General features: G+C 42.1%; 1 protein-coding gene across 3 annotated transcripts in view; it reads left to right on the forward strand.

The window, feature by feature from the left end:
* Window positions 1-26,684, forward strand: part of GHR (growth hormone receptor) — a 209,302-nt gene that overhangs the window by 71,098 nt on the left and 111,520 nt on the right. For 2 of the 3 annotated variants that reach the window (XM_084629150.1, XM_084629148.1), the window contains exon 2: window positions 26,028-26,108. In XM_084629150.1, the coding sequence (XP_084485276.1) occupies window positions 26,039-26,108 (70 nt within the window). In that variant the 5' untranslated portion in view covers window positions 26,028-26,038. Of the gene's footprint in view, window positions 1-26,024; window positions 26,109-26,684 lie in introns of those variants that run through there. The other variant, XM_084629151.1, reaches the window with a different exon arrangement.

A 26,684-nucleotide genomic window follows, 5' to 3' on the forward strand; every position in this document is an offset into this window, starting at 1 on the left:
GTAATTTTCTTATTCCCTGCAAGTTATATATAATTTTAAAGTTTCTCAACTGTATAAAATTTGGACAGATAATGAAATGAAGTAGCATATTACAGATAATCAACATCACTTCTTTTCCTTCTGTGCAATGTAGGTGTGTGTGTGTTTAGTAGTAGTTATATTTACAAGGACGTAAGATGGATGAAAATGCAAGAACATTCAATGGACAGTTATGTCATATAGCTAATAGTTTAAGCAACAAAGAATCTTTGATCCCTTTTATAACTCTTGTTTGGAACTCCGTGAGTATAAAATAATGTTGTCTTTTTGCGGCTTTTTGTATTTTGTGTAATAGTAAAATTTGAATAAATATATTTGTAAAAGTTATCTGAGAAGGAAACTTGGTATCCGTAAAATGAGCCTTAACACTGTAATCTTGCCAGAATATTTTAGTCTAAGTAGCCTTACAAGCTGAAAGTGTAAACAAATTGTGGCGATTCAAAGGGTTCTTTGCCAGGTAATTTAATATAAATAGTATTTAACTTGGACAACAACAAACTGTAACCCGTGGGGCAATGTAGTGGTTTTACCTGATTGGCAAGAGTTCAGCTTTATTTCCTTTCTCTAAGGGTAATTAGAGGCAGAATGTTGCAATCTTTTGTGTTCGGCACTCTGGTCCTTTGTTAGAAAAAGCAAAGGTGCTCCTGAAAAGAAATCCTTCCCAAGAATCTAATCACACAGCTTGATGCTCTCCCTTTGTGGGACATTTATTTCTTCAAAGAATGGACTGGAGTGTGGCTTCTTTCCATTTAAATATCCACTTCCCTTTTGCACAGTTGGTTGTAGCTGTATCGAAGACCAAATATAAATATAACTCTGTGTATGAAGTGAGCTGTAGCTTACAAAAGCTTATGCTCAGATAAATTGGTTAGTCTCTAAGGTGCCACAAGTACTCCTTTTCTTTTTGCGAATACAGACTAACACGGCTGTTACTCTGAAATCTGTGTGTGTCTGTCACTGGCTCTAAACTGCAACTTTGCAAACAAAATTGTGCCAGGGTGAGGCTTTGCTAAAAGCATTATATGGTTGCGTAGTCAAACACCCAAAAATTAAGAAATGGAAGAATTGAGGTTGCCTATGCAACCTTAAAAACAACGAGGAATCCTGTGGCACCTTGAAGACTAACAGATTTATTTGGGCATAATTTTTCGTGGGTAAAAACCCCCACTTCTTCAGATTTGATTCTTAAAAGCTGAAGAAGTGCGGATTTTTACCCACAAAAGATGCCACTGGATGCCACTGGACTCCTCGTTGTTTTTGTGGATACAGACTAACACGGCTACCCATCTGACACTATGCAATCTTAGTTCAGTCTGTTATTAATATGCATTATGATACAGTCTGTATCTACATGATCACATATTGTTTTTTCCACAGGATTCTTAACTTTTGAGTGTTTAACTTTGCAACTTCAATGTTCCTTTGTGCAGGATTTTTGTGTTTAATATATATAACGAGCATTTTTTAGCCCTCAGGTTTAGTTAAGCCTCAAATGCAGGTGCACAACATTCTTGCTTTTGCATGGAAATTCTCTCTCTCTCTCTCTCTCCAATTTTCAAATCCTGTCAGTTTAACACTTCTCTCTAGGTCAATATTTATTTAGCATTGTTGCAAGCATGTTAATGTGCCTCACTCACAGCTACCCTAAAGGCGTGCGTGAATTGTGATTCTTGATTTCTTTATTAAATGACTGATTTTCCTCTGGGCCTGTTGAGAAGAGGCTACCACACTATATGACAAATGATGATGATGTATTTTTCAATCATGGTAAGTGTGATGGATTGGACCCCCCCCCTTTTGGGGTGCCACCGGATGTGCTGGGGTCCCACTGAGCCTGTCTATCTCACCAGCCTGGGTTTCCCTCACTCTGTGCTGCTGTGACCGGCTCTCAAGCTCCTTTCCAGCACACACACACACACACACACACAAGTAGGGACACACCCAGCTGCAGAGTCACACAGTCTGTAATCAGCTCTCTGTGGGAGGACTCAGCTTGAGGACTGGCCAGCACTCTTGTGCACATACCCTCTGGAGTGAAAACCCCAAATTATGTTGTCTTACACTGTATAGAAATCCATATAGCGTAAGCTCATGAAATTCGCCCCGTCCATCAATGTGGAGGGAGATATGCACAGCTCTTTGCCTCCCTCCCACCCCCCCCAGTTATGAATTGCGCAATCTGGGTTTTTGTATAAACAAGAAATAAGTTTATTAACTACAAAAGGTAAATTTTAAGTGATTATAAGGGAGAGCAAACAGAGCAAAGCAGATTACTGAGCAAATAAAACAAAACACGCAAACTAGGCTTAATACACTAAAGTATTAAACTAAATTACTATAGTAATTTCTCACCCTAAATGTTGTTTTAGGCAGGTTGCAGAGTTTCTGCAGTTCAGAATTCCAGTTATTTCCCTTCATAGGCTAGACCCCTGTCTCATTCTGGTCTCAGCCTGGACTTGCCTTTTTCCAGCTAGTCCCTTTGTTTGTTCAGGTGCTTTCATCAGTCTTCCTTTCTGGGCAGGGAGACAATGGAGAAGAGCTCTGATTGACTAACTTCCCAGCCTTAAGCAGGATTTACATAAGGCAGGAATCCTTTGTTTCCAGTGGAAAAAGACCAGCAGTGTCCAAGGTGGAACTCCGTACCAAGTGACACCATCACATGACCCTGCAATGTCAAAGCAACATCCCAGGAAGCTTCTCAGGAAGGTGGGAGATTGGTATCTTCAAAGTTCTGTTGTCCTTCTTACATGGCCCATTCAGGCTGATGGCCTACTGTTCTTAACTACATGGGGAAAAAATGAAGCAAAATCTGTGGGGTTTCTGCCACACCTAAATTTCTTAAAGCCAAATACTGTAACCCTTAATTTAGAAAAACTGTCCCTGGAGACACTGAGGCCCCCATATAGGACAATAGAATATGCCCTCAGCAGTCAGTTAAACCTGAACATATCTGTACATTTTTGTTTTGTTTTGTTGTTTTTTTCATGGACTTTCTTCTCTGTTGGCTATTCAAGGAGTCCTAAGTATTATGAAATATGATCTTTCTATTCCCACCAACTGGAATTACTGTGAGAGCAGCAGGTCTGATGATTTGTCACCATAACTGGCTGACTGAAACACTTAACGAAGACCATAAAAATATATGTAACAAGAAACAGAAATTTTAGAACCTGCACACCCCTGTAGATACCTTGAACATATTTGTCACATTTATTCATTTAAATAATAATTACTATTGTATAAACTCCTGGAAACAGTTGTACCCTTTGCATTGGTTTTCCTGAGCAAACTATTTCTGCTTTACTCATGGGCCTTTATCTTCCTAGATACATTTACTCATTGCTTCTACTGTTCTAATCTGAATCAGGCAGTAAATCCCTACCCCCATGCTCAGGAATAACTTAATTTCTGTGTTTAATTGATTGACTCTTTTTAAACCATTGGCATAGAACCACTTCAAACTGTGCTTCTCTGCCAAAGATCAAGACTGCACTAATATATTTGACAATTCTGAACATAAATTCCTTGCAGCATTTGTCTTTCCTAACAGTATGCAATTCTAATCGTACTGGGTCTGTGTATGTGGACTGTTTTGAAACAGAAGTATCATTTTCTTTAGATTAACGGTTACCAAAAAGTGACTCTTTCAGATGTCTATGGCAGTTTACCTGTTGTAGTATGATTAATCAAATCCTCTCTGGCAGTGGCACATAACCAAGCAATTTATACCTCACATGGGCATTGAGAAATCTCTCTCACCTCAGCATCTCAGACGTCTCTTTGCTATTCAAATCTATATTAATGGTGCTTTAATGCCAAGGATAACATTGTATGCTGTGGCCTCGCCAACAGCAAATGGCCAAAGGCATTTCTATCAGCCATTACTGTTTGAGAGTCCAGATGGACCCTATTGGTATGCATTGTTTTGACAATCTGCTGGCAGCCTTGCTTGGTGGAGGGTGAGGATATGGTGCAAATTACTATTTCAAAACGTGTTCCTCTTCCCACCAACATGACTTCTGTATTGCCCAGGTTCAATTTATGCCAGCTGTACTCCATCCATTCACTGCAAATCTACACTACAAAATTAAGCTGACCTAAGTTATAGCGACGTGCAGCCACCTCAGTAATTGAATCAGTTTTACATGTCCACATTATGTTCCTTGTGTCAGCTGTGCATGTCTTCACCAGGAGCACTTGTGCAGATTTAACTGTCAGTGTGGGGCATTGTGGGATGGTTTCTGAAAAGCAGCAGCAATCGATTGTAAGCAACACAGTTTCTACACTGACACTGCATCGACCTAGTTACATCGACTTAAGCACTGCGCCTTTCGTGGAGGTGGAGTTAAGTTGGTGTAGTGGGTGAGTTACATCGATGGGAGCTGTATTTTAGTATAGACGCTTCTCGAGTTAGGTTGATATAAGCTGCCTTACGTCCAACCTAACTCTGTAGTGTAGAGGAGGCCTCAGTGACTTCAGTTAGGCACAATGCTAGCTGAGTAATGCTGGCTTTTTGCTGTTGACATGAAGGTTGAGTTATGTGGGAAATGCTGTCATCCTTGCCAGATGGTTGGTTCAGGTACTGCACACACACAGGCTGCTGCTTGTCCCTGCTCCTATGGCTGCTACAGCAGTGGGTGCGCTTTAAAAGTTGGTTTCAGTTCTAGAGAGTACCAGTTCTATGGTATTTCCCCATTTTGAGCATAGGGAATATCACCAAAACCGAGAATATTTCTAACACCACATTGAACTTTTATATGCATCTTCTGCACTTTTCAGTTTAAACTTGCGAGATTTCTGTTGCACTGATGACTTTTTTTTTTTTTTTAAGTGCGGAATAATGAAGGAGCATGTGTTCATAAAGTTGGGTTAATTTATAATCCTAGAAACTGAATTATAGAAACCTGTATGTTAGGTTGTCTTCCTTATGAGGTGTATTTTGTAACAACTTTATACACCACAGTTCATGAATAACTTCTTCTGTCTTGCTTTATAGCCCAAACAAAGTAGCACAGCACTCTCAAATAGAAGAACTTCTTCCATTCTTGATTTTCCTTGATCTGTTCCATCAGCCCCTCCCAGCTAAACCTGCTCCTCTCATTCCTCTTAAAGAAATGATGCAGGAAGAAGTGACTAGTGGTTAGAGCACAAACTGAGTCAGGACTTCTAGATTCTATTCCCAGCTCTGCCATGGGGTTTCCATGTGACTTTCGGCAAGTCACTTACCCTCTCTCTTGTTATTCACATCTGTAAAATGGGGAGAGTTGCATCTTCATGGATAGTGAAGTATTAAACACTTTGCTGCCCAAGAGAGCAATATTACTCACATAGTATGTCATTATCTATTTTTGCTGCTCGTGCTATGTTACCAAAGGTGAAGTCTTCTAACACTCTCTTTATTTGGCCACATGCCGGTCCTTGGAGAATACAGTGAATCTCAATGGGAGAGAATTAGATTCACTGTCGTGATTGTGCCTTCTTTTTTGGTGCGTCTCCTAAGATGGCAAAGAATATTTTGCATTTGGCAGGGTGAGCATGAGATCAGCCTTCTCCAAAACTGGCCACTTAGGTTGCCGTTGGGGGGAGGGTGAGTATTATTGTAACTGGATTTCCCAGGGAGTTCTGTATGGTCCCAGTGTAGTGCAACTTGGGTCTCTGTTTGCTCTGGTGGCATACTAAATCTGAAATGCATCTCTGGACTCAGATATTAGGGAGCAGGTTTACTTGCTAAGCACTTTTATTTAAATTGATCTGTGTTTTTTCCATGCACAGCAGGAGCTGTACAGTACTGTGGCAGGGTGGTCCACTGGGGAATAGCTCACGAGGTCAATGCCTCTTCTTGGGGTTGCATGCCATCTCTTCACCTCTCTTTCTGGGTCTGCGGCCCCCATCTTGCTCTACGAGCTGCTGTTGCTGCTTGTCCGTGACTCAGCCCTCTGGCCATGTCGCTATGTGTGGTTTTCCACATCCAGGGTATCAAAGTCTTTCCTCGCTAGCAGTCCTAGGCACTTTTCCCATTCGCTGCCTCACAGTGAAACTCCCTCTGTGGCTGGCAGGGGAAGCTGGGCCACTCTCTACTCTGGGTTCCAGCTCAGGGACCCTCTACCCAGTGGTTCTCAATCTGTGGCCTGCGGGCCAATCAGCACAAAGCTGTGGCCCATGTGACCTCTCCAGGGTCATACAAGTAGTATTGGATGCAGCCTGCATATGCGGCTCACAATGGTAAATAAGTTGAGAACCACTGTCTAGCCAGCAGTCAAGGCTTGTTCCCTCTTAGACCTTAGACTGCCTTTCCCAGAGCCCTGTCCTACCTTCCTGGCTCTGCCCCCCTTCTGGGTTTGCCAGTCCAAACACACCTCCCTTCTCCCAGCGACTCCAGACTTGCCCAGCAGCCCCCTCAGTTACCAGTTTCCTCCCTTTATAAATCCAGCCCAGCTCATTCCTCCCCACCGAGGCTTCCTCCCTCAATCAGGGGATTGCTTAGTCACCTGACTCCTCTCAGCTGTGGCCTGTTGGGTTAATTAGCACCCTTCTCAATTTGTCTTAACTTTTTCAGGGGAAGTCTTGGGTGGACACATTTTATAAATTGAAATTAATAAACACATGTTTGCGGTAAAATATATCCCTTTTATTCTGAGCTCAGTATGTGACCCCCTCCATTAAAAAGCAAACAAGCACAGCCATTAATTTATGTTCCGGACTCTGAATTTTTCCCTTTGACATGGAGAGAGTAAAATGCACTAATCACTGTTAGTCAAGGTGGAAGGTAAGACACAGGGAACAGCTTTAGTTTTTTGACAGTATAACTAGCTCTGCTGAATACTGTAGAAAGACCGGGGCAATTTCTGACGGAATGTGTCAGAGGTGATGTAAAACATTCTGATTTAATTGAGTTTCTTAGCTGTTAATGGTTTATCATACTACTTCAGTACATGGTCAGCACCCATGTCACACACACTCAGATGGAGACTGGCTAGAGTGCTTGCTGATAATGTGGCCAGCATGTGCAAAGCAGGAGCCAGTCTGGGTATTATGCCTACAGAATGAAAGATAAGAGAGTGGGACAGAAGTTTATAATCTCTTGCTCTGTAAATTGGAAAAGGAAGCTATAGGCTGAGTATGCTATTGTCCACTGAAACCCCCATTTTTTAAGGTAGGGGGTAAATCTAGCTCACACGGAAAATGCCAGTCTGTGTACATTCTCGTTACTTAGCAGCTCCTTCCACCCAACAATATCTTCCAACCAAACAACTCCACATGCTCCCTTAATGAAATGTTCTCCTCTCCATCCCTTCCCATCCACCAGGTTACCTGCCTTTTGCAAGGCTTCTGTTTCTTTCTGTCATGGTTCCTCCTTTGAGTTATTGCAATTGAAAACAGATAGCATCTTGAGTTTGTCTTGAAAGTGGCATCTTCTGCAGCTTCTCAGAGAAGTGCAGCTTTGTTGTGAGAGTTCCTAGTTACAGACAAGATGTTAGAAGCATGCCAGAAACTTGTTGCAATAGATGCTGCACCATCTCTTATGAAGTGGAGGGGAAGAATTAGGTAAGGGAGGGAGAGAAAAAAACTGCACCACCATTACACAAGATGTAAGTGTTGGGGGTTAGATAAGCTCCTTAGGGCAGGGACTCTGATTTAGTGAGTTTGTGTAGCTCCTTGCACAGTGGGCTTGCTGGTCCCAATTGGGACCTCAATATGCTACTCCAGTATGTATATTTCATAATATAAAACACACCAATTGAAAAAAGGTAGGGGAGTTGCAAAGTGCCTTGCACTTGGATTACTAAACATGGTCACGTGATCTGCTATGTGACCCTCTGGCTAACTGCTCTGTGGTTACTTTTAGAGTGATTTGAAATGTGCTTGCACCATTTTAAATCAGGAATGACTCTGTTGAAGGCTAACTAGTGTATTGTATGTGAAATCAGAATCGGGCCTTATGTGTTCAAGGGACTTGAAACATACAGATCCATTTCAAAGGAGTAGAGAAGGGTCCACCCAGTTGGTATTCTGCAGCTTTATGAAGTAGACACATTCGACCCTCGGTATAAAGGTTAGACTCTACAGATGCTGATTCATTCAAGTGTCTGGGACTTCTAAGATTATGGCTATGTTTACACTAGCACTTTTGTTGGTAAAACTTTTGTCGTTCCGGGGTGTGAAAAAACCACACCCCTGGTTGACATAAGTTTCACCGCCAAGTGCCGGTGTGGACAGGGCTGTGTTGGCGGGAGACACTCTCCTGCTGATCTAGCTACTGCTCCTAGTTGGGGATGGTTTAATTATGTTGACGGGAGAGCTCTCTCCCATCAGCATAGAGTGGCAACATGGGAGACCTTACAGCGGCGCAGCTGCAGCCGTACAGCTATGCCGCTGTAGGTATGTAAAGTAAGACATTAGTCTCAATTTCAGTTTTAAGACCTAAGATCAATTAGTGTCATGACGAATGTTGCTCATTGTGACTGTAATTACATACAAACCTGATTCAAGTTTGAGTTTGAAGTGCCATACGTATCTTGGGAGCATATGAAATAACTGTTAATGTCTTCCAAACATTAACAATATCTTTGTATCCAATGCAATAAGGTCTCTTTAAAAACACAACCATGAATGCCTCTATATGTATTATTTGTCCCTTGACTTGTTTCTTGCAACTTCAAACTTGGTGCGTGTAAGAACTGGTTTTTTTTGTTGTTGTTTTTTTTTAAAAAAAAAAAGGTGGGGGCAGTCATACTGTTTTCCCAAAGCCACTAGGTAGAATCAAGTAACTGGGGTGCCCCTGGCAGTTGGTCATGTGTGGAATGAGAAGAGATTCCATGCATGATCACATAAGTAAGACTAATAGCCTTGTGGTTAAACTGCAATCCTAACTATTCAGTAATGTGGTATAAACGTGTAGATTAAGTGCAGGAGAGCCAGTTACACAGGGCACTTTGCTGCTTGATTCATATCAAAGCAGAATTACCGGTTATTTCAGCATCAACACAAGGTCAATGAGGTGAGGGTGGCTTTTAAAATCTGAAAAGTAATCTGAAAAGAATGGTGGCTATGTTGGACTTATTGAGAGATGGTATGTCGGTCTCCAACATGGCATGTAAATATGGCCGCAACGAATCTAGCATCTGTGCCATCAAGATTCGAGAGAGAGAAATTCATCAAGCCGTGGCATCAGGTGCTCCAATAACTGCTACAGTGATGAGCCAGGTGCGTGATAAGACTTTAGTGAAGACTGAAAAGGCTTAAACTTATGGCTGGAAGACATGAACCGCAAACATGTGCCTATCGATGGCAACACGTTGCAAGAAAAGGCTCTTAGCCTCTACGCGCTGTTCAAACCTCCCGCCGAAGAGGGACAGCCTTCTGATGAGAAGGAATTCAAAGCCAGCCAAGGTTGGCTTAATAGTTTTAGGAACCGCTTCAACCTCAAACATGTGCAGACTACTGGTGAAACTGCATCTGCCAATGAAGAGGCAGCAAAAGCCTACCCCGAACAATTAAAGAAAATCACAGAAGAAAAGGGCTTTCTTCCCAAACAAGTTTTTAATGCTGACCAGACTGGGCTCTTCTGGGAAAAAAAATGCCCAACTGCACTTACCCTTCGAAATCAGAAGGACAAGCCCCTGGCTTCAAAGCAGTTAAAGACGGTGTGACTGTGTTGTTTTGTGGCAAGGCATTTAATAAAGCTGGGCTTGCTCTACAGGGCTGCAAATCCCTGTGCCCTAAAAGGCAAGAACAGAAATCTCCTGCCTGTGTTCTGGCAATCCAATAAAAAGGCTTGGGTGATGGCAGCATTATTTCTGGATTGGTTCCACAAGTGTTTTATTCCGGAGGTCAAGCGGTACCTCGAAGAGAAAGGACTTGACTTTAAAGTGTTGCTGATCATAGACAGTGCTCCTGGCCATCCTGAGGCACTCCGGTTTGTGCATAACAATGTTGAAGTCGTCTTTCTCTTCCGCCCCAGACCCCAATACCTCCTCCAACCTCTCAACCAAGGCATGATTCGCTGTTTCAAGGCCATGTACATGAGGCTTACATTCTCACAGATACGTAGCGCTATGGATGCTGATCCCAATCTTAATGTGATGGAGTGTTGGAAGTCCTTCAACATTGCCAATTGCATCACTTATATTAAACAGAAAATGGATGTAATCAAGCCTGAAACAGTCAATGCATGTTGGCAAAACCTATGGAGAGAATGTGTGAATGATTTTAAGGGTTTCCCAACCATTGACAAAGAAGTGAAACACATTGTTCAGGTGGCCAGGCAAGTGGGTGGTGATGGCTTCGTCGACATCCTTGAGGAAGAAATTGAAGAATTAATTGAGAACTGTAGAGAAGCATTGACTAACGAAGAGTTAGAGGAACTGATAAAATCGTCTACAGAACATGAAGATGACGACGACTAACAGGAAGAGCCAGCAAATTGGAAGCTTCATAAATTTGCTGAAGTGTTCCCAGCAGCGAAACACTTAAATGATTTAATTTCTGAATACGATCCCTCTATGGAATGAAGCCTCAAAATCACACGTAGTATTACGGACGATTTGAGACCATATCAAGAAATGTTTGAGCAGCTCAAGAGACCAACAGCGACAGTTGCCAATCACCATGTTTTTCCTTGAAAAACAACCAGCAACGGATGAGCCTATGCAATCAACTTCTCGAGCTGAACCAGAGCCAACCATCACCCAAGCTCTCCGTCACCTCTGTCTCCTGGATCGACATCAAGCCCTGATAACCCCCTGTAATTAAAAATACAGTACTATAAAATTATATTTTGCATATGTACTCTTTATTATATACTGTACATTACTGTATACATTTATACATATTACTGTACAGGGTTGTATACACAAACCCATGTACAGTATACTGTACTTTATGGGCGATTTAAGGGATTTTCAAGGGTAATTTTGACTATGTGATTTTCGCCTTACGTGCTGACTTTAGAACCTAACCCCTGTGTGAGATGCGACTCCACTGTATGTGCAGTAGTAAGTGGTAAGCCTGGTAGTTAAGTGTGAAAAGGATCAGGCTGTTAGCTTGTAAATTCCTCAGGGCAAAAATCTTGTAATTTTGTCTGTAAAGTGCCAAACACTCCTGTGGAGCTGTATAAATAATAAACAAAAATTAGGACAATACAGACACATGGTTTCCCAATTTAATACTCAAAGCATGTGAATCTGCTCCAGAGGTTTTACACCTCCTTTACCTTAGAATATAGTGCTGTGAATTTCCTGTAGATGAGGGTCATGGCATTGATTCATCCAGGTCAGCATCAGTTTGTCAGCCACTCTTTCTCCCTGTCAAGAGACCCTTCTATTTATAACATACAAAGTAAAATGTTGGTGCCATGGTTTTGTGGGTTGATAGCTACACTTCTTCCATCTTTCATGTCTGAAGATAAAAGTTGTGATACAGAGTTACTAGTGCACTCCTCTTTGGTGTTTTAGTGGTGGTTAATGTGCCACTTCACATCTGCCATTGCTCCTTAGTTACACTGGTTGAAGAAGACAAATAAACATACAGAAGATACAACTCAGTGTTAATATTTGAAAAAGCAAGTAGATAGAGGACTAACTAATGGTTAGCAATATCTAAATTGCTAATCACTTTGGATTATAGGTGGTTGTCATTATTTCTTTCTTCACTGAGTGCTACAACTTTATTCTATGATCTTGAGGTCTCCAATAGTTCATTTCTTGTCTCACTGAGAGATTTGTTGTGAGAGTTCAAAAGCTGCTACTAATTTCTCGTACAAATTTGTATAAAATACCAAATCAGATCCTCATCCTTAGTTGACATAAATCAATTTAACTCTATTGACTTCAGTGGTGCTATGCCAGTTTACACCAGCTAAGGACCTGGCCCATTATCTTTTCTGTATGGCTATATATTAAGTAATACAACTCTTGAATGCAAGAGTTACTGCTAGGTAATTTTCTGTGGCTTTCATCTTCAGATTTGCGAGGTGTGAAACTGCAAGGCAATGGAGAATCAGCCCATGATTCAGTACCTAAGGGGTCTGACTTTATAGCTGGTATTGCCAATAAACTCTTTAATGATGGTCTGGTGCTTGCCTAAAATATTTCTTCTGTATGCTATCTGGGACATGGGGCTTGTTTACACACCCAAGTTGCACCAGTCTGACTTTCAGTTGCTTTAAAAAACAATTTAATTGAACCATTGCAAACTCCTGTGTGGACACACATCAGTTTAAATCAGGCTTACTCAGGTTAGTAAATTACAGGTGCAGACTTAACTAATAAATATCGAGACACAAAGTTGCATTGGTATAATTAAATCAGCTTAACGCCACACCTTCTATTAAACCTATGCAACTTTGTAGTACAGGCCATAGAAAATATAGGAGAGTGGGGTGTGGGATGAAAAGGTTTGATTTAGTACTTTTTTCTGATGACCAGTATACAGGAGCTTCTCACTTAAAGTCGTCCCAGTTAATGTTGTTTTGTTCTTACGTTGCTGATGTAACCCTTCTGCCAGGCCAAGTTGATAGCAGCAAGGGCCGGGTTCAGTACACAGGGGTTCCCTCTCATCAAAGCAAATGCAAAACTGGCTCGAGCCTCCACCCAGTGACCTGCGAAAATCTTACACACACCCTGGGCGCCTCAAAGAGGCAATACTTCCCCTCTCGCAAGCACAGAGTCTCGGTGTAGCAGAGAATATTTAATAACATGAAGTAAACGACATCAGCATTAAATTGGGGAAACACCACAACTAGTGTTCATTAACCAAACCATGAGCAAAGACCCACCCCAGCAAATTGGGCCTCATCCTTTCCTTCGGGTTCTTGAGTCCCAGAACCCAAATGTCTCTTGAATCCAGCAAACCACAAATCACCCAAAGTCCAAAAAAGTCCAGCCCCAGAGTTCAAAATTTCATCTGCAGAGTGTTACTCCCCAGTCTGGCTAAAATGTGCCTGTGTGTGGGGAAAGAGGTAAGGGGCACCTTACGTGTCCTGAAGCTGACTGCCCCACAGGGCTCCGCTCCACTCCACTCCACCACGAACGGCTCCGCTGTGCATAGCTCGCTGTCTCACGAATGCTCCACTCCGCCGTCTCACGAACGGCTCTGCTCTGCACGGCTCGCCGTCTCACGAACGCTCCACTCCGCTGTCTCACGAACAGCTCCGCTCTGCACAGTTCGCCTCGCTGTCTCACGAATGCTCCGCCAGCCTATCCACGAACAGCACCACTGCACTCTAGATCTTCCGGCTCCCCACTACTTGACACAGTGCTCAGTGATTCCAGCTCATAGTAGTGGGAGCCTTAGTGCTGGTGCACCATAAGGCCAAAGTGAATTCAGCACAGTACCTGTAGCAAGACTCTTAATAGACCCAAAATTAGCTCTGACATTCCACAGTGGAGAGAGACAGAGGTACAATTGGTGTTTCAGGCCCTCACAAAGGGACCCACACCACCAGGTACTAATACCTGTCTCAAGCCTCTCTCAATTCACAGAGTTTTGGAACCCATTTCCCTTGCCTAGCGAGCACTACTCAGTTGGGGGAGAGTCCCTCCATCATAACAAAAGGCCAAGTACAGTTCCAAGCACAGTTCCCATAATCAGGGTAATAACAATTTATTCTTCCCGCCCCAATAACAGAGACACTGGGGATCCCACAACAGCCAAAGTGACCATTTGGGCAGTTATGGCTTCATTCTAGGCGGGGTAGGTGTGCCTATGCAAATGAGATTGGCCCCTGAAGTTCTTTTCCACAACTTGTCTCACCTCACCACCAGATGTCAGGGTGGAGCTCATCCTGACTCTGCTTACATCGATCAGTTAGAGAACATGCTCGTTTAAAGTTGTGTAATGCTCCCTTCTAACGTTTGGCAGCCATCTGCTTTGTCCACTGCTTGCAGGAAGAACAGCCTGTTGCAGCTAGCTGGTGGGGGCTTGGAACCAAGGTGGACCGGCAGCCCCCCTATCAGCTCCCCACTCCCCTAAGTTCCCTGTGCGGCAGCCACCCAGCAGGCTATCAATTGCCAGCAGTTCAGCTGTCCCTTCCCCCACTGCCATGTGCTGCTCCTGCCCTCTGCCTTGGAGCTGCTTCCGGGAGCCTCCTGCTTTCTGTCCGGGAGTGGGGGGGAGGAGCGGGGGGGGGCTAATGTCAAGGTGTCCCCCTGCACCCCGCTTACTCCTTCTCCATATAGAGCAGGCTGGGGACATGGACAGAGAGAGACAGAGAGAGCTTGGGCAGGTGCTGTTTCAACTTCCTGATCCACTTAAAAATGAGATCAGCTTACTTAAAGGGGCAGTGCACATCTCTCTCTCACACACACAGGGGGTGTGTGTCTGTTTCTTGTCTGCCATGCTTGCTGTGTCCCTTTCCTCCATTCCTGCTGCCTTGTAGTGTGAGGCTACATTAACAATGTGTTAACCCTTGAGGGCTCAGCCAAAAGCTAGTTCATCACTATTTACATTAATTCTTATGGGGAAATTGGGTTCGCTTAACATGGTTTCACTTAAAGTCGCATTTTTCAGGAACATAACTACAACGTTAAGTGAGGAGTTCTTGTAATTCTCAGATCATTTTGCCACTTGTGAGTAATGTGGTCTTCCCAAACTCATGCCAGTAAAAACCCTTTGACTATCACTTATCATCCTGTATTTTATCTAATACTTACGTCAATAACTTTTGCTTAATACTATGTCAATTCTTCTTATGCAGATTTTAATCTGATTAGTAGCATGTGAAATAATTTAGCATGAATTTAGTGTTTATAACACATTTTGTTTCTTGTTAATCCACCATTAAGCAGTTCCATTAGTCCACATAAATTCCAGCTTCGTATACTTTATTTTATGGCCTCTGGAAGGTGCTGGCATTACAGAAAATAAATTAAGTGTAGCTATTTAAAATGAGCCACCTAATGACAACCCTCCCTCCATCTCATTTACTTAATGTTCACTGAAACAGTCCGGGGTTGATTTAAAGATAGTACTTTTTAAAAGTCATGTGGTAGTTTCAAAAATACTCTGCGTTAGCCAGCCTGCTCCCACTGAGTTAAGCGAGCGTTTCATCACCCTTCATATTTAACCTTTTAAATTTCACTTACACTAATTGTTGTATCCTTAGCTATATCTGTTGTGCATGTCAAGCTTGGAAAAGTTTGAGACATCATATGCTGACTTCATAGTGGGTGCAAATCCAGTCTTCCATTATCCCAATGCCACACTGTTCTCCAAAAAGTGCTTCCATGCTTGTTTGTTTCCTGCAATACGTAAATACCATAGTGATCAACATTGAAAAGACTTGAGACTGAACATCTGCCATAGCAGTAGAAGTAGCTTCCTCTAAGGTTCCGATCAAATGGAGCACTGAAACAAATGCATGACTTTAAGTAAGCGAGTAGCCCTATAAGTCGCAACTTATGTTTAAGCGCATAATTAAGTGCATTGCTGGATGGGAGTCTAATTCTGCTTTTGTTACTGTGACATAACTTTGTGGCCATAAGGTGATTTTGCTTGTGTTTCCATTTCTGTGTTGTGTTCCTAGGACTTTGTCCTACAAGGTGCTGAGAACTCTGGTTCCAATCAAGTGGAATATTTAAGCGTGTGCTTCACTTTGGGACAACTTGCATGCTTAAAGTCAGAATTCTAGAAAACATTTTACAGATACATTAGAAGCAAGAGGAAGACCAAGGACAGGGTAGGCCCATTATTCAATGAGGGGAGAAAAACAATAACAGAAAATGTGAAAATGGCAGAAATGTTAAATGACTTTTTGTTTGTTTTTCACCAAAAGTATTAGTAGCGATTAGACATCTAACGTAGTGAATGCCAGTGAAAGTGAGCTAAGATCTGAGGCTAAAATAGGGAGAGAATAAGTTTAAAAATTACTAGGGCTGTCAAGTGATTAAAAAAGTTAATTGTGATTAATCACGTGATTAAACAGTAACAGAATACCATTTATTTTAATATTTTGTATGTTTTCTATATTTTCAAATATCTTGATTTCAATTACAACACAGAATATGAAGTGTACAGTGCTCACTTTATATTTTTGATTACATATATTTTGCTGTAAAAAACAAAAGAAATAGTATGTTTCAATTCACCTAATACAAGTACTTTAGTGCAATCTCTTTATAATGAAAGTTGAACTTACAAATGTGAATTATGTACAAAAAATAACTGCATTCAAAAATACAACAATCTAAAACTTTAGAACCTACAAGTCCACTTGGTCCTACTTTAGCCAATTCCTCAGACAAACAAGTTTGGTTATAATTGCAGGAGAGAATGCTGCCCACGTCTTGTTCACAGTGTCACCTGAAAATGAGAACAGGCATTTGCATGGCACTGTTGTAGCTGGCCCTGCAAGATATTTATGTGCCAGATGTGCTAAAAATTCATATGTCCTTTCATGCTTCAACCACCATTCCAGAAGACATGCGTCTTCTGCTCGATAACGATCCAAAGCAGAGGAGAGCGGATTTTCATCATCTGAGTCAGGTGTCACCAGCAGAAGGTTGATTTTCTTTTTTGGGGGTTCCGGGTCTGTAGTTTCTGCATCGGAGTGAGGTTCTTTTAAGACGTCTGAAAGCATGCTCCACACCTTGTCCCTCTCAGATTTTGGAAGGCACTTCAGATTCTTAAACCTTGGGTCGAGTGCTGTAGCTATCTTTAGAAATCTCACACTGGTGCTTTCTTTGTGTTTTGTCAAATCTGCTGTGAAAGTGTTCTTAAAACGGACATGTGCTGGGTAATCATCCGAGACTGCTATAACATGAAATATATGGCAGAATGCAGGTAAAATGGAACAGGAGACATACAATTCTCCTCCAAGGACAGTCACAAATTTAATTAACACATTCTTTTTTTAACGAGAATCATCAGCATGGAAGCATGTCCTCTGGAATGGTGGCCGAATCATGAAGAGACATACCAGTGTTTAGCATATCTGGCACATAGATATCTTTTAACACTGGCTATAAAAGTGGCATGCGAATGCCTGTTCTCATTTTCAGATGAAATGGTAAATAAGAAGCAGGCAGCATTATCTCCCATAAATGTAAACAAACTTGTTTGTCTTCGCGATTGGCTGAATAAGAAGTAGGACTGAGTGGACTTGTGGGTTCTGAAGTTTTACATTGTTTTGTTTTTGAGTGCAGTTATGTAACCAAAAAAAAAATCTACATTTGTAAGTTGCACTTTCATGATAAAGAGATTGCACTACAGTACTTGTATGACGGGAATTGAAAATACTGTTTTTGTTTCATTTTTACAGTGCATGTATTTGTAATAAAAATAATATAAAGTGAGCACTGTACACTGTGTATTCTACGTTGTAATTGAAATTCATGTATGTAGAAAAACATCCAAAAATATTTCATAAGTTTCAGTTGATATTCTATTATTGTTTAACAGTGCAATTAAAACTGCAATGAATCGCAGTTCATTTTTTGGAGTTAATCACGTGAGTTAACTGCAGTTGACAGCCCTAGTCATAAAGAGTTATTTTAAACAAAAAGCTAAGCAGCTGCTAAATGTTCCAGGTGCATTCAAGTGGAATACATCTGCTCTGCTGTCAAGTGTACAGTACCATGGCAGTTAGTGGATGACAGAAGGAAAAACATAGAGCTTGGAAAAAGTTTTCTGTTTCTGTGTCAAATGAATACCCAGAACAGGTCCCTGCATCCATCCTTACAATTTAGCACTCTTCTGCAGGCAGAAGCCTCCTGTCTTGCTACCCTTCAATCAGTCTTTGGTGCTGCTCAGTTGACCTGTTTCTCCCCGTCTTCTGTTGAAGTGGGGACATCAAATTAAGTATTTGATGTATCCATCCATAAAAGAGAGATTTTTCTCCTGGTCAAATTACTGAAGGCATATAATGTGAATGGTGATATTTTATCAGCTAAATTAGGACTAGCTGAGGTCTCTGGGGTTTGATCTTGAAGTGAGGCTTTTGAGTAGTTAAGGTCAGTGTCTCTCAAACTTTCCAAACTACAGTATCCCTGGCAGCAGTCTGATTTATCTTGCGTACCCCTCACTTAAAAACTACTTGCATACAAAATCAGACATAAAATACAAAAATGTCACAGCACGCTATTACTGAAAAATCACTTACTTTCTCACTTTTACCATATAGTTCTAAGTAAATTGGAATATAAATTTTGTACTTACATTTCAGCGTATAGTATATAGAGCAATATAAACAAGTCTGTGTGAAATTTTAGTTTGTACTGACTTCTCTAGTGCTTTTCATGTAGCCTATTGTAAAACTAGGCAAACATTTAGATGAGTCAATGTACTCTCTGGAAGACCCCTACATACTCCCAGGGGTATGTGTATGTTGAGAACCACTGGTTTAGGTCCAAAACTTGGGGTGGGGAGTTAAGTTATACAAAATCTAATTTGAACAGAAATTTATACATGGATGTAATTTTTTTTCCAGTTTCAATAATTAAAGCTGTTAGTAATAGGTGAGAACCTCTTTTATCAGAGCTCCTTTTAACTCATTTGAATCTCTTCCTTATTATGTAAAAGTCTGATTAATGAAAGAAAGATGCCTTTATTTCATGGTTCAGTTTACTGGTAGGTTGTGTTTTGTGATAATCCCAAAATATGGGCTAACCCACATATAAAATACTGCAGTATTTTATGAGACTTGCTCAGTATTGCATTCTGAGTTTTTCTGGTTGATGACACTGGATTGTTTGTTTGCAAGGCACAATTTCTTATTCCACAGAATTATTTCTCATTCTTTAGTGTAATGCAGGGGTGGGCAAAGTTTTTGGGCCGAGGGCCCCATCTGGGTGGGGAAGGGCAGGGGGTTGGGGTGTGGGAGGGGGTGCGGTGTCCAGAAACGGGGTCAGGGCAAGGGATTGGGGCAGAGGAGGGCTGTGGGGCATATGAGGGGGCTCAGGGAAGGGCATTGGGGTGCAGGAAGGGTGCGGAGTGCATGAGGGAGCTCAGAGCAGGGGGTTGGGGTTCAGGAGGGGCTCAGGTCAGGATTGGGGGTGCAGGGTGCAGCAGGGGGCTCAGAGCAGGGAGTTGGGGTGCAGGAGGGGTGTGAGGTGCAGGCAGGGGGCTTAGGACAGGGAGTTGGGGGTGGGGTACAGGAGGGGCTCGGAAGCCTCTGTCTCTCCCCTCTTCCGTCCCCCTCTCCCCCCGGGCTCCCAGGGATGTGGTGCCGGCCGCTTCTGAGAGTGGCGCGGGGCTTGCGGCACCACGAGGGGAAATCGCACGGGGCGGATCCAAAGCCCTGAGGGGCTGGATCCAGCCTGCAGGCTGTAGTTTGCCCACCCCGGTGTAATGGATTATCACTTGCAATATGTGTACTGTAGCTTTTTAATACAAATTCAACAGTTATTTCTGTCCTTTAATTCAAGTGGGTACATAATACTGAAAAAGACTCTGTTGAAAAAGCCATTCATTCAGGCATTGTTGGTTAGTTAATCCAGACTTCAGTGTTGGTTGGGAATGATGCAACGGTTTGGGTCTGTGGCCATTTTAATTTGTGTAGATTTGAAGGGCGTTAACTCATTCTAGCTGGAGAACTGTTCTTGTTGGTATTCTGTGGAACAAGGGTGAGCAGACAAAATGCCTTCACCAAGTACATTGGACAGAATCTGTATTTCATTATACAAGAATAGAAACGAGACTTTCTTTGCTATCACAAGTCTTGCCATGAGGTAATTTGTGAGGAATGTATAAATACTCTGCAAGAATTACACAGGAATATTTTCTCCAGGAAAACACTGCAAGGCTATATATTTCAACTCAGTAATAAATCTCCTTCAATAAATGTTACATCTATCTTAAATGCAGCATAGTTCTGTGCTTTAAAGCCCCTGATATTGCATGTATTTTTCCCCTACAATCATATTAATTGGTAATTGAGGTATCTGTATGTGTTTATTTTTACTTGTACGTTTTCTAAGCCTTTCTCCTTGCCCGTCATTGCCAGCAGCACAGCGAAAACTAAACCTTCCTCCCCAAATCAGTTCTATGTTCTTAATAATAATTTTGTTCAGCTTATGGCAAATAAGCTATATATAAATTTTCAGGAACCAAGAATGTAATAGGGTAGGCTCACTACACTGAAGCTGACTGACTGTAGTTGAAATGACCTCATGTTTCAAGGTTGGAGAGTTGTTGCTGGTAGCAAAGGCAAAAAGCTCTTGTGCTAGCCAGAGGTCAGTATATTCAGGACAAAATGGCTTTCTGAAGTCCTTTTCCCTTTGTCTTATGAGGTCCCAGGGACTCTCCAGATTCAGAGGTCTGACCCTAGAATAACATTCTTGTTAACAGGGTGTTGAGATGTTTTATCTGGCCAGTACAGAACAGTGTTACAATCCATGCTGTAAACTAAAAACTGTGCTAGGTTTCTTGTCTCTAGCATGGTTTTCTGTACCGATTTCTAGTCTGGGTCACCCCTGCCTACACTGACAGCGTGAGCACCCGACTAGCAGAAGTCAAGTTTAAATCTCCTTGTGGCTATCATCACTCCAGCACTGGTATAGAAAGGCCCAGAAAGAGAAATTCTTTCCCTTTTTATAGCTCCTGGTTCCCTTTCTCTGTTGGAGCAATTAGCCCCAGCTGACCCATATAAACATTCCCTGGTGGCAGGGGGTTCTTGGCAATCACTATAGTGAGGACAGTCAGCTATTGTAACCCTTCTTGCTGGTTTTAACCCTCTTCCCCCATACCCACTGCAGGGCAGAGTTTATAGAGCCTACCACACAGCTTTCCCCAAAATATTGTGCATTGCAATTGTTGCTTTTTTTGATCTGCTAGGCAATAGGAGCCTTCACAGTGGAATTTGTCTTCTCCTACGCTTAATGGTATGTGGTGGAAGGAACCATTACTGGACTATGTAAAGGGTCGGTTTTTCTGAAGCTGGGGGTGGGGAAGCAGCTCTTACTAAACTAGTGTTCCAGCCCCTGAACAATGCTGTCCTTGTGGGAAACCGATTTGCGAGACAGCCCTCAGCATCGCAATCTGCTGTCACTTCTAAATATTCCTCTGTGGATTTCTGCTAGGCAATGGCTCTGTCTAATTAGAGGGCAGCTGGCATTTCACAGAAATGGTTTCTCCTGAGAATGATCTTGTCTACCAAGAACAGTTTCATCATGTGATATGTTTTTGTTTTTGTTTATTTTTGTGTGTGTGTTTTTACTTCAGCTCTTAGAACAGATCTCTCCTCTCCTTCCCCTCTGAGATCATTCTCAAGCTGTCAATGCCAGACGTGTGGCAAGATATCACTGTTTGTGGCCTCTCTCCAACCCTCCAAGATAGTTCTCCTGGGGGGGCAGTTACCAAGTCCTCTTCGGAGCTACAGGTGTGCGCTGTGGACACCAGTGAGGCGCTCAGTCCCTGTTGCCTTCAGAACTAGAACTTGGGTTGCTATTGGATATCACAGCTCCTTCAAGGAGGATCATCTCCCATCATACCTTCCCTCTGACACACCTCTGAGACACATGCAGGCTGCAGGCATGCATAAGAGAACAAGTTGGTAGGAACCTGAAGTAGAGCTCTGTAAGCGCAAAAGTGTGTCTTTCTCACCAACAGAAGTTGATCCAATAAAAAATATTCTCACCCACCTTGTCTACTAAATTCAAACATTCAAGTGTGCAATAGAGGGACCGCCATCCTGTTTTAAATTCAGATCACAAAACAGCCCTAATGACGAAGCTGCTAATGTGACTCCATAATGAATGTCTCCAGTAGTCCACTGAGCTGGGATGCACAGTTTGTTCTCCGGAGTCCCATACCATAGGACACGGTGCTGGCCCTGGAGTATTAGATCAGCCTTGGCATTTGTTTGGGAGTTGTACCCCTTATTTAAGAAAGTCTTTAGTAATATCCCTAAAAACACAGGGTATCTATCTTACACATTTGTATGGCCCCATCACCGTAGTATCTGAGCACGTCACAACTCTTAATGCTTTTATCTTCATACCACCTCTGACGGTGGGCAGTGCTATTATCGCCATCTTACAGAGAACTGAGGCACAGAGACCATAAATAACTTGCTTGAGATCACAGAGGAACTCTGTGGCAGAGCAGCGAATTGAACTCAGGTCTCCCAAGTCCCATATTGGCACCATAACTGCAGGACCAGCCTTCTTCTCTATTTTATTTGGTATTGTTATGCATAGATTCTAATGCTAGAAGGGACCATTGTGATCATCTCGCCCACTTGTTCCCAAACTGGGGGTCGCAGAACGTTACAGGGGCTTTGCCAAAAAAATTTCATTCACGGCGGCCAGAGAGCGGTGCTAGGCAGTTGGGGCTGGCAACCCAAGCCCTGCCCCCGTCAGCGGGGGAGCCGGCAACCCGAACCCCAGCGCTCCACACAGGGCTGGCAGCTTGAGCCCCAGGGAGAGCAGGGCCAGGCAGTTGGGGCGGCAGCCCAGACCCCAGCACGGGGCCAGTATTCTGAGCCCTGTGGTGGGTAGGGCGGCAGCTGAGACCTCAGGCGCACAGGTGGCAGCTCGGACCCCGTCCTTGTCAGACAGGGGAAGTTGGCATTGAGGGCAGAGTGAGCAGGGGCCATGCTGTACGTGGGGCGTGGTCCAAGCTAATTTGTCCCTCACAGGGCACACTCATAGAGACAGACCTCATAGCAGAAGAAAAGCTGTTTGTGAGCCAAACCAGCCAGAAGCACATTGTAACCAGTGTGACAGTGTTAAGGTGCCTCAGTAATTGTCATTCTTTCTGGAGTGCTGTTTTGCTTCAGTGAGACGTGAGTGAATCTTCTCATTTTCTAGTTTGTTGGTTGTTGGCAGTCTCTCTCTGTTATTTTTATTAGAACTTTCGTACACAAGTTCAATGGATAAGTGGCTGAAAAAGGAAAGTGTAAAGACGCAAGGATCAGCTAGTGTTTCCTCAAGTCCACACTATGGAAAATCTAAGTCTAATGATCATGATGGTCCTGGAAACTCACTTACAAAGAAAAGAAAATATGGCGATGATTATATAAAATATGGCTTTACATGCATTGGTGATCAAGAATAGATCACCACTGTGTGTGATTTGTGGTGGTGGTCTAGCAAATGGCAGCCTCAAACCTTCTCTACTTTGGCGCCATTTAGAAACTAGGCATCCTGTACAACTCGACAACCCTGTTGATTATTTTCAAGCGAAAATTATCTGAGAGGAAAAGTGACATTACCAGATTTATATTCAAAGCAAGTACTGATAATGAAAATGCACGTGAAGTGTCATACCACGTGAGCTACCGAGTAGCAAAAGCATCAGAAGCCCATACCATAGCAGAGAGCTTGATTGATCTATGTATAAAAGACATAGTTCATTGCATGCTCGGAGAAAAGGCTGCAAAAAGGATTGACATGGTACCTTTGTCCAATAATACATTTTCATGAAGAATTAATGACCTGTCAAATAATGTAGAGACCACAATTGTACATAGAGTGAAAAATAGTCCATATTATGCTATACAGTTGGATGAATCAACTGATGTAGCTAATCTAGCTATTTTGCTACTGTTTGTACGTTATGTGAATGAAAGTATGGTTGAAGAAGACTTGTGGTTTTGCCGACCACTGGAAGAACGTACAACTGGAGAAGATATCTTCAATCTGACTAATGAATATTTTCAAGAAAAGGAAATAGATTGGTTTCGTTGCCTAGGCATTTACACTGATGGGGCCACATGAATGACGGGGAAGTATACTGGATTTGTAGCTCGAACAAAAAAGGTTGCATCAAAAGTCTCTTGGACTCACTGCAGTATCCATAGACAAGCCCTTGCAACAAAACGCATGCCTGAGGGACTGAAGAAAGTGCTGGACAATGCAGTGAAAATGGTGAATTTCATAAAATCACGGCCAACAAATTCCAGAATATTTCATGTACTTTGTGAAGAAATGGGTAGTATACACAATTGTCTGTTGACCCATACTGAAGTTAGATGGCTCTCACGGGGCAAAATCTTCGAAAGTTTTTTCGAAAATAATCAAACTGAGTGTTTCAGTACTCTTCATGACTTCCTGGCAGAACATAACCTTCAGTTGGATCAGTGCACTAAAACCAGTATAACTGCACACCTAAAAGGACTTTGCACAACTTTCAGGGAATACTTTCCAACTACGTTAGGCGATAATGACTGGATTTGCAACCCTTTTGATGATACCACTTTCTCAACACAGATATTGAACACTGAGGAAAAAGAGAAATTGATTGAGATCTCCTGTGATTATGAATTGAAAAGGAGTTTCAGAAATCTGTCATTGATCAACTTTTGGCTGAGTTTAAGAAACGAGTACCCTCTTCTGGAAGAAAAAGCTGCTGCAGTTTTGTTACCATTTTCAACAACATACTTATGCGAGAAAGTGTTTTCCTCATATGCACATCTGAAAACCAAATACAGAAACAGACTCTATGCCAAACCAGACCTGAGACTTTCTTTCTCCAGTGGTTCCAGACTTCCAAGAGCTATGCAGAGCAAAACAAGCACATCCATCACACTGAGGAAATTTAAACTTAAATCCCTGGAAATATTCATTTTTAGGAGGGGGTTCACGAGATTTCACAATTTAGTGAAAGAGGTTCACGAGCTGTTAAAGTTTTGGAACCACTGATCTAACCTGACCTCCTGTGTAACACAGGCCATAGAACTTCTGCAAATAATTCCTAGAGCAGATCTTTTAGAAAAACATCCAATATTGATTTAAAAATTGCCAGTGATGGAGAATTCACCACGGTCCTTGGTAAATTGTTCGAATGGAGTTAATTGCTCTCACGGTTAAAAATATACACTTTCTTTCCAGTTTGAATTTGTCTAGTTTCAATTTGCCGCCATTGAATCGTGTTACACCTTTCTCTGCTAAACTGAGGAGCCCATTTTCAAATATTTGTTCCCTTTGTGGGTACTTTATAGACTGTAACCAAGTCATCCCTGAACCTTCTCTTTGTTACACTTAAGAAGCCCAATCTAATCAGTTTATCACTATAAGCCAGTGGTTCTCAATATATTTACCATAGTGGACCGCATATGTGACCCACAATGTGCTATGTGGACCGCATCCAATACTACCTCAATGGCTCAGTTGCTAGTAGGGCTTTGTGGTGGTCTCATTCCTTGTAAGGACAAGTGTTTGAAGTTACATATTCAAGTCACCAGTTAATACCTGCGAGCCTCTGAGCATGCTCAGTGTGAATTAAATATTACCCAAAGCTTAAGCAGTCTCAGTCTGAGCTGGTTGCTCATGAATTTGTTAGCAAGTGCAGTGTCTCCTCTCCATCCATTCTGCCTCATGAGTGCTTCAACAGTATGTTCCCTGTAAGGGCAGCAAGACCCACAGATTGTATTTTTCTCACTTGTTCTTCGCCTCACTGCTCTATGGCCCTGAGGATGTCACATGGGCCACAGCTCTGTGCTGATCGGGCCACAGGTTGAGAACCACTGCTATAAGCTTTGTTTTCTAATCCTCTAATCACTTCCCTGGCTCTTCTTTGAACCCTCTTCAATTTATCTGTACTTTTTTTTTCTGGTGATGCACCAATGTGGTAGACAACATAGCACTGGAAGTCCACTAAGGTAAAGGAGAGAAACCAACAGAACTTTTGAGAGATGTGAACTACTGCAAATGGACTAAAATATTTTTCCCTTTAAAAATGCATTACTAACAGCTCTTATTTTCAAAGTGAATACAAGATAATGCTTTTATTTCATTCTCAAAAGGCTGTGTGGGGAAAATGTGATGAAGGAGAATTCCTGGAATATAGGCCAAGGCCAGAAAATCCCACATTGCCCTCAGAATTTATTAAACAAGCAGTCCTCTGGAAGTAGTATTTACTGTCTGTCAGAGAGAGTAATATAATGTAGGACTTTGAGGCAATAAAATGTATTCTAACATGCTTCCGTCATAAACTTTTGCTTTAACTCCATTCAGAAATTAAATAAACTAGATGATACATTAAACTGCATTTAAATGTAATGAGAGGAGCTCATAAAGAATCTGATTGTACTGTCTCTTTTATGATTGCAGAACCCAGAGGTATGGATCTTCGGCAGCTGTTGCTTATTCTGGCACTGGTTCATGCAAATGATTCTCTTTCTACAAGCGAGGGTGAGTTACTGAGTTTAAACATCTTTTGGCCATTGTTGGTGATGTCTGTGTTCCTTGGTCTCTGCAAAGTGTGTGCACTACAGATTTTCTGAAAAAGAAGATGTAGCTGTTATCTTTAAAGCCATAGAAAGTTTAAGACAAAGTGTTACAGCACAAAAGGAGTGGTGAATTTAGCATGCAGCCAACAGTGCACGGCACTGGATGAGATGGAAGTGGGATCAATGTTTGTTTGATATCTACACATGCAAAGAGAAAATTACAAATCCGTCTAAAGCAAATTGTGCTGCTTGCAACTCAGATTGGGAAACTACCTGAAGCTCCCTGGGGATATGTTCGTTTGCTGATTTAAGATTTAATGATTTAATAATCTCCACTTGTCTGAGATCAGAGCAGAGCTTTTTTAGTCTTTATCCTGATTCTTGAAATTCCACCCTGTGCTGAAAGTACCTCTCTAGTACAGAGATTGTAAAAGAATTATACATTTTTCAAAAAGAGCTCTTTTAATTTCTTGATGCACTTAGTGTTAAAATGGCTAGAAGTAAGGAGGAAACATTTTCATGATGCAGATCTCAAGTC

Source organism: Lepidochelys olivacea (genome assembly GCF_965140295.1).
Source record: "Lepidochelys olivacea isolate rLepOli2 genome assembly, chromosome: 5".
Classification (NCBI taxonomy): Eukaryota; Metazoa; Chordata; order Testudines; family Cheloniidae; genus Lepidochelys; species Lepidochelys olivacea.